The sequence below is a fragment of the Microtus oregoni genome, unplaced genomic scaffold, assembly GCF_018167655.1.
Source record: "Microtus oregoni isolate MIOR12 unplaced genomic scaffold, Mior012 000001F_ref0000356, whole genome shotgun sequence".
NCBI lineage: Eukaryota > Metazoa > Chordata > Mammalia > Rodentia > Cricetidae > Microtus > Microtus oregoni.
Genome location: NW_024543060.1, coordinates 6,612,693 through 6,628,928, shown reverse-complemented (window position 1 = coordinate 6,628,928; position 16,236 = coordinate 6,612,693). Strand labels below are relative to the sequence as shown.

At 39.1% G+C, this 16,236-nt stretch overlaps 1 protein-coding gene across 1 annotated transcript in view; it reads left to right on the top strand.

Moving 5' to 3' along the window:
* The window catches only part of Ppp2r2a (protein phosphatase 2 regulatory subunit Balpha), a 58,800-nt gene that overhangs the window by 23,950 nt on the left and 18,614 nt on the right, over positions 1–16,236 (top strand). Inside the window, exon 3 of the mRNA XM_041666101.1 lies at positions 8,003–8,100. Within this exon, the coding sequence (XP_041522035.1) occupies positions 8,003–8,100 (98 nt within the window). The remainder of the gene's footprint in view (positions 1–8,002; positions 8,101–16,236) is intronic.

The following is a 16,236-nucleotide window of genomic DNA, read 5'->3' as shown; positions in this document are numbered from 1 at the left end:
ACCCTAGGAACAGTTATATTTTGCTTTATTTTACTATTTTATAAAAGGTCTCACTGTGTAACCTTGACTGGGCTGGAATTCTCTAGGTAGAGCAAGCTGGACTGGAACTCATGTCTGCCTGCCTGCCTGCCTTATCTTGTGAGTGCTGAGGTTAAAGAGTCTGAAAGAGGTTAAGCTACCGGGGCCTCTAGGTCATTCAGATAATGGCAAAGTAGGAATTAGTCTTACTTTGGCGGTATTTCCTATGTCCCAAAGGCGTATGCTCCCTATGAGTGAACCTGAGAAGATATTACAGATGAGGATATCTCCAGCCCTTGAGTGGTTTCCTAGGAAGACAGGAGCAACTTTGTCTTGGAAAAGTATGCCAACCATCTCATCCTGTCCATGCCTTGACATGAAGACAATGGGAACACAGTGGCTTATGCTTCCCTGGATACAACAGGGGGTCATCTGTGGGGGAGGCAGTTATCTCCTATTTGATTACTACCACAGTCTTCCCTCAGCCTCTCAAGTATAAGAGGAATGTTTTAGTCAGTGCCAAGCAGGGAAAAGAAAGAGAAAGAATGAAATGCTGTGGCCTGTTTCTCGGGGGGGGGGGGGGGACGGGACCTCTGAGTAGGTCCCTTTTTATTTTTGAAGGGAAGAGTTTTCCAAAGGACAGTATTTAATTTGCTCTCCAAGGCATAGGAGACATTGCCTACCTTGGAAAAATTATTGAGGACTTTGAGCTCCCTCTAGAGGACAACAGTCAAAATAGAGCCTCCTAAAGTTCTTTAGGGAAAGAACCTGATTAGCCTTCCCTTTAGGTAAGAAGCTACTGTTTTATAATTATATTATCCTCCCCTTCTGGTGTTAGGAAGCAAACAGGACAAAAAGCATCACAAATGCTAACTTAACTTCACCCCATTCTGAGTGTTTGCTTACATTAGGGAGAAAAGAGTTGTTCTGAAAAATTTTGGGTTAATCGTGTCTAAATAGTTATGTGGGGCCAATGAAAAGCTGGTGAATATGAGTATGTAACAGCAGATCAAGAATCAGATTTGTGTTTTAAGTGGACCTAGTAAAAATGAACAGAGAAACAGATCATTTGTTCACCCGATGTTTTTACTCCATCTTTCCAACATCTGGAAAGAACAAGTACTGGAAGATTAACAAGATGATGAGCAAGGTATAGGCTTATGTCTAACATGTGAATGATCTGACACTTACCTGCCTAAGCTTTAGAGCCTAGCTGACTACTGAGCTGTTGTTCCAGTACAGAAGTGTTAGCAATGGTCAGATGTTCTGAGGTGCATAGCTTTATAGTTTTTATTGTAGTCTACCTTTTTATTCTTTTTCTATTCCTCTTTGCTGAACTTTTATGGATTCAGTTCTTTAAAAAAAATGCAGCTATAATAAAATGAAGTTAATTTTGTACTGATGGTTGAATAAAAAATTTCCTGTTGGTGTGGGAAATTCTATATATGTGTTGCTTAAGAAACTGCTTTGAGCCTATAGCAGGACAGAACAGAGGTAGGCAGGGAAAACTAAACTGAATGCTGGGAGAAAGAAGGTGGAGTCAGGGAGAAGCCATGTAGCCCCTCGCGGGGACAGACACCGGTAAGCCACAGCCATGTGGTGATACACAGATTAATAGAAATGGGTGAAATTAAGATGTAAGAGCTAGTCAATAAGAAGTTAGAGCTAATAGGCCAAGCAGTGATTTAATTAATATAGCTTCTGTGTGGTTATTTTGAGTCTGGGCAGCAGGAAAGAACAGTCTCTTACAAAACTGTGTGTATGCCATGTATACATGCTTGTGTTTGTATGTGCATGCTTATGCTTAGGAAGGCCAGTGATTGAGGTCAAGTATCCTCATCTGTTGCTCCCCACCTTAGTTTTTGATGTAGAGTTTCCCAATTTGGCTAGACTGGCTGGCCAGTGAGTCCCCAGAACCTTCCACTCTTTATCTCCCAGTGCTGGAATTACAGGTGTCTATCATGTTCACTTGATGATAGTTCACATGAACTATCATCAGTAATTCATGCTAATAGGATTGGTTGGTTCCTTTTCTGTTGTTGTGACAAACACCATACAATGTAACTTAGAAGAAGAAAAATTTATTTTTGATCTCATTTCCAAAGGGAGAGTTGTAATGGTGTGGGAGGCATGGTATCAAATGCATGTCCTCAGCTTCCAATACTACCTCCAGTAGAGAGAATGAAGTGATATGAGACTGTAAGCTGTCAAATCCCACCCACAGTGGCATACTTTGTCCAACAAAATATACCCCCTTACTAAACAATGCTACCAATTGGGGACTATATTTTCAAATACTTGTTAGGGACATTTTCTGACCACAAAGAGGATGTACCATAGTAACACTGTGGCATGAATGGTATACTAACATCTCTGATCTTCATGCCAGAAGCCCACAATTGTAGCCTTACCATGAAAAAAAAATACATTTCAATTTTAGATTGAGGGGTACCTGTTGTATACTGCCAAGGAATTGTCAAGTTCATCAAAGATAAGGTAGTTTGAGAAACTCGTAGGTCGAGGAAGCTAGAGAGACACAACACTGTAATAGGGTAACCCAAAGGATGTATTGAACTGAAAAGGCACAAGAGGGAAATTCTGAATAACAGCACTATCAAGTTCATTTGAAATGCGCAAAGCTGCTTCCTTATCGGTGACAAATCCACCCTAGCAGTGTGCAGTGGTGGGAGCTTGGTAAGGTGTCTCTAGGATCTCTCCACATAGCATCTGTGACCTTCTGTACATTCAAAACTAGAAGCAGTTTCCGAAGAGGCTTTATGTGGTTAGTTATTGTTAAATGTTTGAAGAGTGAATCACTGCTATTAGAAGTCTTTATATTATTACTTACAGTTGAGCAACAACAGCAGGCTGCTCTGTAGCAACGTAGGGGAAAGCCTGTGGTAGTTTGAATATAGTTTGTCTTCCAGGGGTTCATGCTCTGGCTACATGGTACCCAAGTATGACCGTGGGAAAAGAGGACCTTGGAGTATGGGTCATTATTGTCACACTCTTGGAAGAGGCTAACCAAGGTCATGTGAGACCCTAGATCAGTGTAGTTAAACTCCAGCCTCTCTAGCTGAAGGTCCCAGGAAAAATTGGGCAGTTTTGCAGATGTGTGGTCTTTTAAGACTTTAATTTTCTGTATTAGAAGTTTCCTAATGAAATGATGTTTTTCTCCAGTCATTGTATTCTTGTTTCTCCTAGATGAATTAAATTACCTCTTTGTTTATCAAAGCACATGCTCTGTGAAAGAAAGATTCAGTCCTGAACACTGAAACATTGCCTATTGGTAGAGCAGAAGAGTGACCATATCCTCAGTGTCTTGTCATTCCTATTGGTTACTGACTTGCTTGCTTTGGCTTATGGTGTATAGTCTCCTGCTGGGGAAGGCAATGGTGACAGTTAATCCTGTGTCCACAGGCAGGAATCAAAGTCCACATTTCCTCTCCCTTGGTTTTATTTTGCTTGGGACCACAGCCCCTGAGATGGTTGTCACCTGTGGGTTTTACCTCTTCAGTTAAACTAATCTTAAAACACAGATATTGGGAGGTAATGTTTCCAAATTTGGTCAGGTTATCACTGAAGGTTCACAATCACTGTGCCAAAAATTCTGTACCCCCTGTGGGTTTGCAGTGTTGTGCATCTGTGCAGTATCTATAAGTGCTGATTGCTTTGTCAGCAGAGAACTTTTTGATTTCTTTCTCATTTTGGTCATTTGAGTAGTATGTAGCAGTATTCTGGTGTTTCCATGGAAATGGTATAGTAATGGCTTTCATATCTATTACCTAACTCCTTGTCTAAGCTCTGGTCATTTGTTTCCAGTTTCTTGATTGTCTTTATTTTGTCCAAAAAGCATCAAACCTGCTTTGTTACTTTTTAGAACAACTGGTATTATAGGCAGGGTTAGGGTATATATCTGCCTTTTGGTATTGAGCGTACACAATCACACAGTGTCCTTTGCTGAGATACTAAAATAATAATAGTTCTCAGAAGTAGGATTAAAAATTATCTTCCCTGAAGTTTATGAGATTTAAAAGTACAATTAAAGAAGCAAAAATAGCTGGAAACATAGCTCAACATGAACTTGGCCTTCTTTTCTACTTTGAAATGCAGTTTGTGGGACCCTACAACCCAGATGGTTAGACACTTCAGCAATTTATCCAAGTTGAGTTTTCTTCCTTTTATTTGTACTTTTTAATATTTAGGTTTTCAAGACAGGGTTTCTCTTATGCAGCCCTGTCTGTTCTGGAACTCTGTAGACCAGGCTGTACTCGAACTCGGAAGAGATCCACCTGCTTCCGCCTCCTGAGTGCTGGGATTAAAGGTGTGTGCCACTATTGCCTGGCCATTTGTACTTTTTACCTGTTGCTTTTGGGGGTCACAGGCTCCTGTGTGTTATGAATGTGCTCTGCCCCTCTTAGTCTTCATGTGGTAGGATTCATTTTGCCTTTTATATTTCTCCTTTGGCTTCATTTATGTATTTTTAGCAGGGTAGCCATTTAACTTGCTAGCCTAGAGCTCCCTGTGGTAGACCAAGCTGACCTCAAACAGGACAGTCCTCCTGCCTTTACCTTCTGAGGGCTGGAATCATAGATTTGTTCTACCATGCGTGGCTCCTATTTTGTGTATGCTATATTTATTTGTGTGTACTCATGTATGTGGTGTGTGTGCATATATGTAGCATATGCATGTGTAAGCCAGAGGTCAATGCTGTTAGTCTTGTCACTCTATCTTTTTTGAGATGGGACTTCTCACTGAACCTTGAACTCATTTATACTGGCACTTGACCCACTGAACTGTCTATCTAACTCCTTGGTTGGTGTGTTTGTGTGTGCATGCGCACCTGCCTGCCTCTCTTTGTTTTCTTCCTTGTGGATACATTCTTGTATTCTACTTTCTTGCAGAGGTAGAATTTAGGATGTTTAAGTACTCTGTGCCCTCAGTACCTTGACTCTGTAGCAGGTGCTACATTGGGTGCTTAGTTATTACTTAGTCATTACAAAGGTACAAAGTTGATTTGTTTGGTTCTAGGTGCTTTGAATATAGGCACTTTAGTGTGAGGGGAGGAAACAAATGAATAAATACCCAGTATTCTTTTACTTTCATTCCATGATTTACAGAATCCTATGCTGCTACTGTAACCATATGGCTGTTAAATTTGAATCCTGGCTTTGGCATTTGATGCTTGTATATAGCACCACTCCCTCACTTAATTATCTCTAGTTTCCCATTGTTCATCTGTACATGGAAAATAAAAAATACAGTGGTGCTATAAATAGGAAATTGACATATTTCATGCTCACTTGGCACGTGGTAGTTCCACATCTCTGTCTATTAATGTGTTTAATAATATTTTGTATCAACAAGCTGTTTATTTTATTAATACGTATCCAGTTATTTTTATATAAGAACTAGAGTTGTCAGACATTCTCTGAAAATGGCTAACTGGTAAATAGCTTTTGGTTTTAATTTGCTGCTGGACTACAGTTTTTATATATGCTTATAAAGACATTGGTAGGCCATACTTTCCAACCTGTGACTATAGAAGTGCCTTTTTTATCTTTTAGGTATTGGGTATTTAAAATATGTTCAGCTTTCTTCCATTTCAGAAATCTTACATGTCTGTACTTGTTGGTTTCTTTCAGATTACTTCTTTGGAAAGTCATCCTCATTTAAAATTTTAAAACCTGTATTGCCTCACAACTCAGAACTGAAATACTAAAAAAATGATAAGGCTGATAATTTGGTCCATTACTGTGCAGCAGTTGTCACTAATCATTATAGCTTACATATGCTACAAGGGGATGTTTCCCCTTGGGTTTTAAACCAAGCGTTAAAATTTTGAATTCTTGGCTATCTGATCATTGTGTTTTGTTTATTATACCACATAAGACCTTCAGAGAAGTAGATGACAAAGCAAGAACAAGCAAGGTCAAAACAGGCCACTAATATAGCAACTACTGCTACTGTCAGTCTCACCATCTGCAAACCACCCTCAAAAATGTGACTATTCCATGTGCAAAGGGCAAACCTGGATGATGAGTTTAGAAAGGAGTTGGTTGTTCATAGAATTATAAACTCCTCAGTTTGAGTTGGTGTACAAACTGATGATGCCTTTTTTCTTTCCTTCCTTCCTTCCTTCCTTCCTTCCTTCCTTTTTTTTTTTTAAGATATCAAATCTCGGTTCCCACTTCTTCCCCCCTTCGATTCCTTTCACCTCCTCCCACCCAATGATGTCTTTTAAAGACTTTGGTTGCATAATTTGAAAATCACTGTCTAAAATTTTCTGTGAAGTTAATGAATGTTTTGGGGACTCACCTTTAACCATATTAGAATGTTGTAAGATTAGTAAAACAAGACAGTCTTTGTTGTAAAGTGACATTTTTATTGTCCTTAGATTCCTTCCCTTTAAAAAGAGTATTATGGTCTTTGCCATTTCTTATTTATGAGAACATAACTCAATGTTCTGTGCTGGACCATATATCACATTTAATGTAATGATTCTGACAATGCTGTTGTTTTTGTTTTTATAAAACATGGAATAGTTTAAAAATCTTAAAGGTATTCCTCATGTTGGTAGCTTTCATGATCTAATTCTTTGTCATAATGTTGTGTATTTTAATAAACATGTTTATTTTCTTTGTATCCAAGAATGTATTACTGATATTTGAGAATACTATTTGCATTTATGTCTTTTAGAATTCCATCTGAAATTAATTTTGCATTGAAAATGTTCCCTCCCCCATATGTATCTTAGATTTTTGTTGATTTTTTGTTTTTGAGACATGTAGGCCACATTGACCTCTTTCTGCCTCAATTTTGGAGGCTTTGGATTTGTGTAAACAAGTCTAGCAGCAGAGATAGGCACTTGCCTAGCATACTTGAGTCTTGAAAGTTTGATCCATAGTAACCCCTCCAACATAACAGCAAAAATGGGGTACTGGAGAGATGGCTCAGTTTTTAAGAGCATTGACTGCTCTTCTAGAGATCCTGAGTTCAATTCCCAGCAACCACATCGTGGTTTACAACCCTCTGTAATGAGATCTGGTGCCCTCTTCTGGCCTGCAGGCAGAACACTGTATATATAATAAAGAAAAAGAAAAAGATGGTGACGCTCACCTTTAATTCCAGCACTCTTTTGGGAGGCAGAGCCAGGTCGATCTCTGAGTTCAAGGCCAGTCTGGTCTACAGAGCAAGTTCCAGAACAGTCAAGGCTATACTGAGAAAACCGGTCTCAAAACCAAAAAAAAAAAGTTCTCATGCTCATCAAAAACATTTAAATAAGCCATGTGTGATGGCACATATCTGTAACTCCAGCATTCAAGAGGCTCAGGGAGTAGGATAGCAAGTTTGAGGCCAGCTTGAGCTGCTTGTCTAGTCTTGACAAAACCAACAAACAACATTTTGTCACAAAATAATCATTGTTCAAATGGTGTTAACCAAAAAAAAAAAAAGAAGAAGAAGAAAAAGAAAAAAAAAAACACCACCACCAAAAAAAAACCCTCTCCAACTGGATGGCTCCGTGGGTAGAGCGCTTGTAGTGCAAGCCTGGAGACCTAAATCCAGTCCCTGGAACCTGTGTGAAGATGGAAGGGGAGAACCTGTTCCACAAAGTTATCCTCTGACTTCCACATGCACAATTTGGCATGTTCATTCCTCTACAAGTCACCAAACACATGGTGATAATAAACCCGACCAACAAAACACAGTCCCACAAATATGTGGTTGATTTCTTTGTATTCACAAATTAAGAGAAATGGCTACACGTCTGGCATTTATTAATGTGTTCTTGATTGGTGGAATGGTTTTGTGTTGGTTTATTTTGGGGATTTCTGCCCCCCAAATGAAAGTGGTTGCAAAAGAACCTCGGATCTCATTTTTGGTGATACCAGGCTGATGCATAGATCTAGAGTGTTGTTAGGAACACCCTCAGCGAGTTGGGGGACAAAAACTGATGTCTTTTTGTTTTGTTTCAATTATACAGCAGATATAATTTCTACAGTAGAGTTTAATCATTCTGGAGAATTGCTAGCGACAGGAGATAAAGGTGGGAGAGTTGTCATCTTTCAACAAGAGCAGGAGGTAAGTGGTGAAAGTTCACTGTCCCCTTTTCAGTTGGATCTTGAGACTGGAGTTTATGTTGTAGAAATAAATCCTTCAGGGAAGTGACACTTTAAAGCCCTGAGTAAATATTCTGTGTGCACATAGCTCGTGGTGTCTCTTAGCTTTTTTTTTTTTTTTTGTGTGTGTGTGTGTGTGTATATATGCTTTTGTTGCTTTTATTTGAAAACCCACTTTAATTGTAAAAAGCCTTTGGTTAGAGAACAGAAAGGTAGGAAGTGGTTCATTATTCCAAGATTGAACTAGATTTAAAGGCTTTACCCTCAGTGATAAATTGACCTTCTCTCAAGGATTAGCTGTTTTGTGTGATTGAGAGTGAGGTTGACTGGAAGAAATTGAGCCAAATTATTTTACTCAGTTCATAGAAAAACTGTTACTGGGTCTTAAATGTCTGCATTGCACTTCCACATATGTGAATGTAATCAATGTATCATCACAGTGCTAGCTTTTAAAAGTTGGATACTGTTTCTTTTTCTCTTTTATGAATGAAAATTTAAAACAGACTCTGTAGTTAAGTACATTTCAGTTTTGTTTTTGTCACAACTTATGCACACTTATAAATCTTCCTGACAGGGTTTCTCATAGTTTGTCATACTGGGTATTTCCAAGCTTGCTCCAGCCATTTTAGGTCAAGGTGTAACATTTAAGAAAATTGGCTTTGAAACATCTGTCCCTGTCTGTCTATAACATACTCAAAGAATTTAATGTTGATAAATTACAGGATTTTACAAATAAATGTCTAAATCAAAACTCAGGGTAAGGTTTTAAAGGATTGTGAAATTCCTTAAATAAGCAAAGAATCTAGTAATAATACTACTACTTTGCACTTCTATAGCGCCTTTGACCTGAGGATCTCAAAGTGCTTTAGAAACACTAATGAATTAATCCTCACAACCACCCCCGTGAGGTAGGTAATTTAATTTTAAAAGAAATGATTAATAGTGTCTGAATAGAAGATGCACAAACACTAAATGTCTCCTTTTATTTATTTTTAAATTTAATCTTTTTTTTTTTTCTTGGTTGGAAGAAAGTAAGAAAAATGAGACTCAAGAGCCTTTGCCTGACAGAGAGTGATTTTGGTGGGAAGGGAGGCTTATCAATTTTCTGTTTCTGGTTTTGTTTTGAGGCCGAGTGTCAGATAGCTCTGACTGGCCTTAAATTTATCCAAGGATGACTAAGAACTTCTGATGACCTTGCCTGCACTTCTGGGGTGCTGGGATTGTAGGTCTATGCCACTGTGCCCAGTTCTATTTGTGGCGGGGATTGAACCCAGGACTTTATGCTAGGCAAGCAGTGTGCCAACTGAGCCACACCCCCCAGCCCATTGTTGTAGTTGCAAACAGCTAGAGATTTGACCATACTTATCTTTAAATACTGAGGTGTAATGGAACTTGCTTCTTTTATTTTTCACAAATTAAATTGTCAAGTTAGAAATAAGAATATCCAGTGTCCAGTACTTCTGGCATATCTTTTCATTCCCTCCTCCTTTGCCTTTTGTGGTAGATCCCCCAAAATGTGAATGTTACTTTTATTACTTTAAGACTTTATAGTAGGCATTCTTTGCCCTTAAGAAACTCTTGTTATTATTAATGAGATGGTATATCATACAGCTGAGGTCAAAGATGAATTTGGCAGAGAATTTGACCTTGGGTCTTCTGACTTTTCTAAGTTTCTAAGTCCTGGGATTATGCATGTGTGCCACTACAGCTAGTCTAAAGAGAAACTTCAAAATCAATTATGATTACTATATTTGATCTAGATGGCAAAGGGTAATGTATATAGGCTTTTCTGGGGTTTAGGTTCCTCACTGAGGTCACTGTGTCGCTGCTATTTTAAAGTGGAAGTTGTCAGCTAAAAGCTGACTGGGAAATATTTTGCGTGAAGTCATTTCCACCTTCTGTAAGTGTTAAATTGTTATAGAAGTCAAATCAGATATAAAAAGGTGAGAATTTAGGACAAAGTGGGGCAAATGATTGCTTTTATGTGAGTTTGTTAGTTTTCAAAGTATTCTAAAATCTTTCTAAAAGCCCCAGTGATAGTGATGGGTGTTGAAAACACGACATACTTACAGGAAATTGTTTAAATAGTCTGTTAGGAAATGGCCCAGAAATCCATGTTAGAGAGTAGTTTCAGCCTGGTGAGACATCTTAGTGAGTAGAGGTCCTTCAGCCAAGCTTGATCCTCAGGACTCACATGGCAGGAGGAGAAGAGACACAGACAGGTTCCTCTAGGTTTTTTATGTGGCACACCCACAATAGAAAGAAATGACTAATTTTTAAAATTTTTTGTTTGTTTATTTATTTATTTAATATTTTTTTGGATTTTTGAGACAGGGTTTCTCTGGAGTTTTTGGAGCCTGCCCTAGTTAGCTCTTGTAGACCTGGCTGTTCTTGAAATCACGGAGATCTGCCTGCCTCTGCCTCCTGAGTGCTGGGATTAAAGACGTGTGCCGCCGCTGCCCAGCTGACTGATGTTCTTTTAAGAAAAGAAATTTTCTAAAAATTCTGTCAAGATTCTAAAGTGCTTTTTGAAATTAAGTACTGTTGTACAAATAAATAAGCAGAATTGCTAACTTTTGGTAATTACCCCATGATAAGAAAATAATTTGTTGGTTAATATGCATTTTCAGAATTACTTAGTATGAAACATGTTTTTAAGTTATAGGTTATGTAACAGTGGTGATTTTCCATCTGAAACTTTATCTTGTTGGTATTAATCGAGATACTCCTGCTAATTAATTTTGCATACTTTAAGCTGTGTCTTAAGAGATAAATTTGGGTCTCTGTTTATGAGTGCGCAAGATCTGAGGGATTCATATAAAGTAAGATAATCTTTTCCTAATTTTTAAGTTAAATCCTCAAAAGTTCTGTAAAAAGGTCATATTGCTTATTTTAGTAGGGAAATTGAGGCACAAAAGCAAAGAGCTTTCCTTGAGGCAATCACAGCCATGGTGTGTTCAACAAATTCTTGGGTGTATCCTGATACAGATGAAACATCTTCCTAATCTGTTTTTACAAGTTTAAATAGGTTTTGACATCAAAGAAATCTGAAAGTTTCCTTTCCTGATGCTAACAGTATAGGTTTAGAAGACTGGACAGCTAGCTGCCTTTTGATTTGTAATGGGTTTGTTGTTTCTATGGATGCTCAGGTGAGGTGGTGAGCAGTTGGAGTAACTGGGTTCCTTGTTTTCTTTTGAGACAGGGTCTCGTCTTAACTGACACTCTAGCTGACCTAGCTGTAGACCAGGCTGGCCTTGAAGTCACAGAAATTCTCCTGCCTCTGCGCCCCAAGTGCTGGGATTAAAGGTGTGCACCATCACACCTTATTGGTTTCTTTCTTTTTAACCAATGTTTTTTGTTTATTTCTTGAATTTCATTCTTGCGCACATATTTTTGAACATTTCTACTTTGCACCCTTCCCTCAAGCTCCCTCTGACCTGTCCTGTCTGTCACCTTCTTTCTCTTCTTATTTTATAAGCCCAAAGTCCAGTTAGTGCGTGGGGCCATCCACTGAATTCTGTGCAAACTACCTGGCTATATCCAGAAAGAAAACTGATTCCTCCCTCCTCCAGCATTCACCAGCTGCCAGTAGATCTTCAGCTAGAGGTGGAGAGAGGTGTCCTCTCTCATCTGTGCTGGAATGCTGATTGCTTTGTTTAAATCTTGTGCAGGTAACCACCACTTCTCCTGTGTATTTACTTGGTACAGTGGTCTGATCATGTCCAGAAAACATTTCATGGCATTCTTCCCCAATTTCTGGCTCTTACATTTTCTTCCATCTTTTCTGGGATGTTTATTAAGGCGAGGGTAGGTGTAGGGAGTTAATATATTTATGGCTGAAACTCACAGTCCCTTTAATCAGTTACTAATTGTAATAAATTGTTCTTTTACTCTTTTCTCTTGGGACCCGCTATACAGCTCCCAAATAAATCACACACAGAGTCTTATTCTTACTTATTAATGCCTGGCCTTAGCTTAGCTGTGTCTTGCCAACTTTTCTTAACATAAATTATCCCATGTACCTTTTGCCTATGGGCTTTTATCTTACTTTGTTTCTGTATACCTTTCTTTACTTCTTACTCCATGTAAGAGTCCATCACCCAGCGATCCTCCTCCTCTCCCTTCCTCTTTCAGATTTCTCTCTGCCTGCCAGCCCCACCTATCCTTTCCTGCCAAGGTATTGGCCATTCAGCTCTTTATTGGACTAATCTGGTGTTTTAAACAGGCAAAATAACACTGCTTCAGAGTTAAACAAATGCAGTATAAAAGAATGCAACACATCTTTGCATTATTAAACATGTTCCACAGCATAAACAAATGTAACACATCTTAAAATAATATTTCACAACAGCTAGTCTATATTCTGCCCATTGCAAAAAGCTTCTCTGACCAAAGTTGAGAGTGTAACAGATCTATGGGTGTAAGCACAAACATTTAGAAGGCTGTTTGACAGCATGAGCATTTAGCCAAACAGCATAGTAGAACCACCCCCTGACCTCCCACCTTCAACCTATAACCTTCCAAACTATGGGCCTCTGACCAAGTTTACAGCACCAGGCATGAATTACCTCCTGTGGCACAGACCTTAAATTCAACTGCAAAGTAGTTGGTTACCTGTGTAACAGCCATGACACTGTGGTAAGTAGGCATATCTTGTTTGTTAAGGTTGGTGGTATAGCATGCAAGGCCCAGTGCTGGTTAAGAACATTGATGTCCTCGGGCGCTGGTGGCTCATGCCTTTAATCCCAGCACTCAGGAGGCAGAGGCAGGCCTGGTCTACAAGACTAGTTCCAGGACAGTCACCAACACTACAGAGAAACCCTGTCTCGAAAAATCAAAAACAACAACAGCAACAACAACAACCAAAAAAACCCAAAACACTGATATCTTTTATTCCCCAGCAGCCTGTGCAGTACCTCTCCTGTAAGGAAGCAGGGAAGTTTCTCTATCAGTTCCTGTTCATTTCTGTGTCCTGCAATTAGTCAGTGGTGTTTTGGCATCTAGTTATGGTGGATAATAAAGAGCAGTAACCATTGCCCGTGTTGTTTTGGGTGCTTCTGGGAACTCCCCAACTAATGACGTGTAGGGAGATAACCCAGTTTTTTAATTGAGATTTTCATTTCATAACTTATATTTTCTGGAAGCATCATTGTCCATTTATGCATGGCACTATCCTTCAAACTCATTCTTGATTAAAATTACATTTTTAAATTAGCTTGCAAGGTAGTCCTGGAACTTTTTCAGACATCTTTGGTGTTAGCAATTGAGGGGGGGTTATTTATGAGTGCTCTATCAGGTATACCTGCATGGCACCAGATCCCATTACAGGTGGTTGTGAGCCACCATGTGGTTGCTGGGAATTGAACTCAGGACTTCTGGAAGAACAGCCAGTGCTCTTAACCACTGAGCCATCTCACCAGCCCCTGTTTATGAGTGGTTTGTCTATGCATCATATATATGTGTGATGCCTGTGGAGCTTAGAAGAGGGCATTAGATCTTCTGGATCTGGAGTTACAGAGCTGGGCATTGGATGTGGATCCTTTAGAAGAGCAGCCAGTGCTTTTAACCACTGAGCCCCAGGTTCTCCTGTCATATTGCCCTAGCTAAGAATTCCATCTCTATATTGAATAGGAGTGTCTTATTCCTGATTTTATTGTAAATACTTTGAGGTTTTCCCCCATTTAATGTTGGTTATAAGTGTGTATTATATAGCCTGTATTATGTTGAGATAGATTCTTTCTGTTCCAGTTATCATCAGGATTTTTAGAATGAAGGGGTGTTGTCAAACGCCCTTTCTGTATCTCTTTTGGTGGCCTTAGGATATCTGTCCTTTAATCCAGTTAATAACATTTACTGACTTATATCATCAGGGTAGTTGGTCTGAGTTACAGTTTTGGTGTCAAGGCGATACTAATATAATAAAAAGATTTAGGTACTGTGCCTTCCTTTTCTATTTTATGGAATAGATAGAGAAGCAAAATTCTCCAATGAATCCATCTGGCCCTGGGCATATTTTGGTTGGGAGACTTTTTTTTTTAGCACCTTGACACAAAATGGGTATCACTGTGTAATCTGGCTATCTCTGCCTACTGAAAGGTATGTGCCAACAATCTTGACAGATATTTTTCGTTCATTTATATATGTTTCTGGGTGTGTGTGCATATGCCGTATGCACTTGTGGAGATCAAGGGACAACTTGGGAGTTCTCTCCTTGTCCCTCGTTGGGATTTTCAATTACTTGCTTCAGTCTCACTGCTCCTCGTAGATGTGTTTAAACTTGTTTATCTCATCTATTTGGTAGAACAGTCAGTCACCTAATAATTCTTCCATTTCTTTGAGACTTTTCTAAGTTATTGACTATATGTTTTACTATAAGGTAAGACTTAAAAGGTTCTGAATTTCATTGGTATCACTGTAATGGATTCCTTTTTCATTTCTAACTTTATTAATTTGGGTCTTCTTTTGGTTAGTTTGGCTAGGGGTATGTCTGTCTATCTTTTAAAGAACTAGCTCTTTAGTTGATTGGTTGTTTTCATTTTGCTGATTTATGCCCTGATCATCACCATTTCTTTCCACCTGCTGACTTGTTCTTTTTCCAGCATTATTGAGCCATTTCTCCACTTGTTAATGCAGGTGCCTAGATCTCTAAACTTAACCTCCTGAGACCGTCTTCATCATATCACATAAGTTTGGATGTATTAATGTTTTCATTTTTTTGCCACGGGGGTGTGGGTTCATGCGGGTCCATGAAATGAAGATTCAGGCTCTTGAGAATTAACTTAGCTTCTGCAGCTATAGGGGGCTTATACTCGGTGAATGGAAGCACTTTCCCTAGCCCTTTGGAATTTTTATTTTTCCTTGTGTTTACACTTTAACTAGTAGATTTCCATATCTCAAAACATACTGAATGAAGCTTACAAAAATACAATGCCAAGTGCAAATACCTGATTCATGAGGTAACACGGTCTTTCTGGTTCCCTCTAAACCAAGTTTTGCATTGGCTTTGTATCCAGACAAGATTCACAGAGGGCAACGAAAGATATCTGTAACACAAATGATGGATTAAGGCTTATATAAGGCTAACTCCAGATATGGCCTAGTGGGGTTTCATGGCTAGTGGAGGTTGTTTGCCATCTCTCTGGCGCAAGGCTTGCAGGACATTATGCCACAATTTTTATTTGACCCCAGAAATGCTTTTCTTCTTGATTTTTGTGTGCTACTTAATTTTCATGAGGTTGTCTATGCTCATGAGTTTCTTTTTTTTTAAATTTTTTTTTTATGATTTATCTTTATGTGCATTGGTGTGAAGGTGTCAGATCCCCTGGAACTGGATTTTCAGACAGTTGTGAGCTGCCGTGTGGGTGCTGGGAATCGAACCCTGGTCCTCTGGAAGAGCAGTCAGTGCTCTTAACTGCTGAGCCATTTCGCCAGCCCCTCATGAGTTTCTTTTGCTGTTAACTTTGTACCTTACTCCATTGTGATCAAATAGAAAGCAATGAGTTGTTTTTGTTTTCCTGTGTTTGTTAAGACTTGCTTCCTGTCTGAAACAGAGAGGTGATCAGCTCCTAAGAAACTATATCCTACAGTGTTTGTATGGACTGAATGTTCTATAGGTGTCTATTGAGTTCATTTGATCTGTGCTGTTTTTCTGTTTTCAGTTGGGGAAAGTGGGGCATTGAAGTAATGACTGTTGTGCTGGGGTTATTCTGTGACTTCACGTCAGTAGTTGTAGGAAGTTGGGTGTGCAATTGTGTTTGGCCATATGATTTTAGAATCACACTGTCCACTTGATGGATTGTCTCCCAGTCAGTGTGAAGTGGCCTTTTATCTTTTCTCAGCTGTGGTTTGAAGCCTGGCCTTTTTGTTTGTTTTTCGAGACAGGGTTTCTCTGTAACTTTGGAGCCTGTCCTGGAACTAGCTCTTGTAGACCAGGCTGGCCTCGAACTCAGATACCTGCCTTCCCCTGCCTCCCAAGTGCTGGGATTAAAGTCATATGCCACCACCACCTAGCTTGAAGCCAGTTTTTATCAGCTTTAGTGACACCTGCTTGTACTTGCTTGGAATACCTTTTACCATTGTTTCACCTTAAGGTGATTTT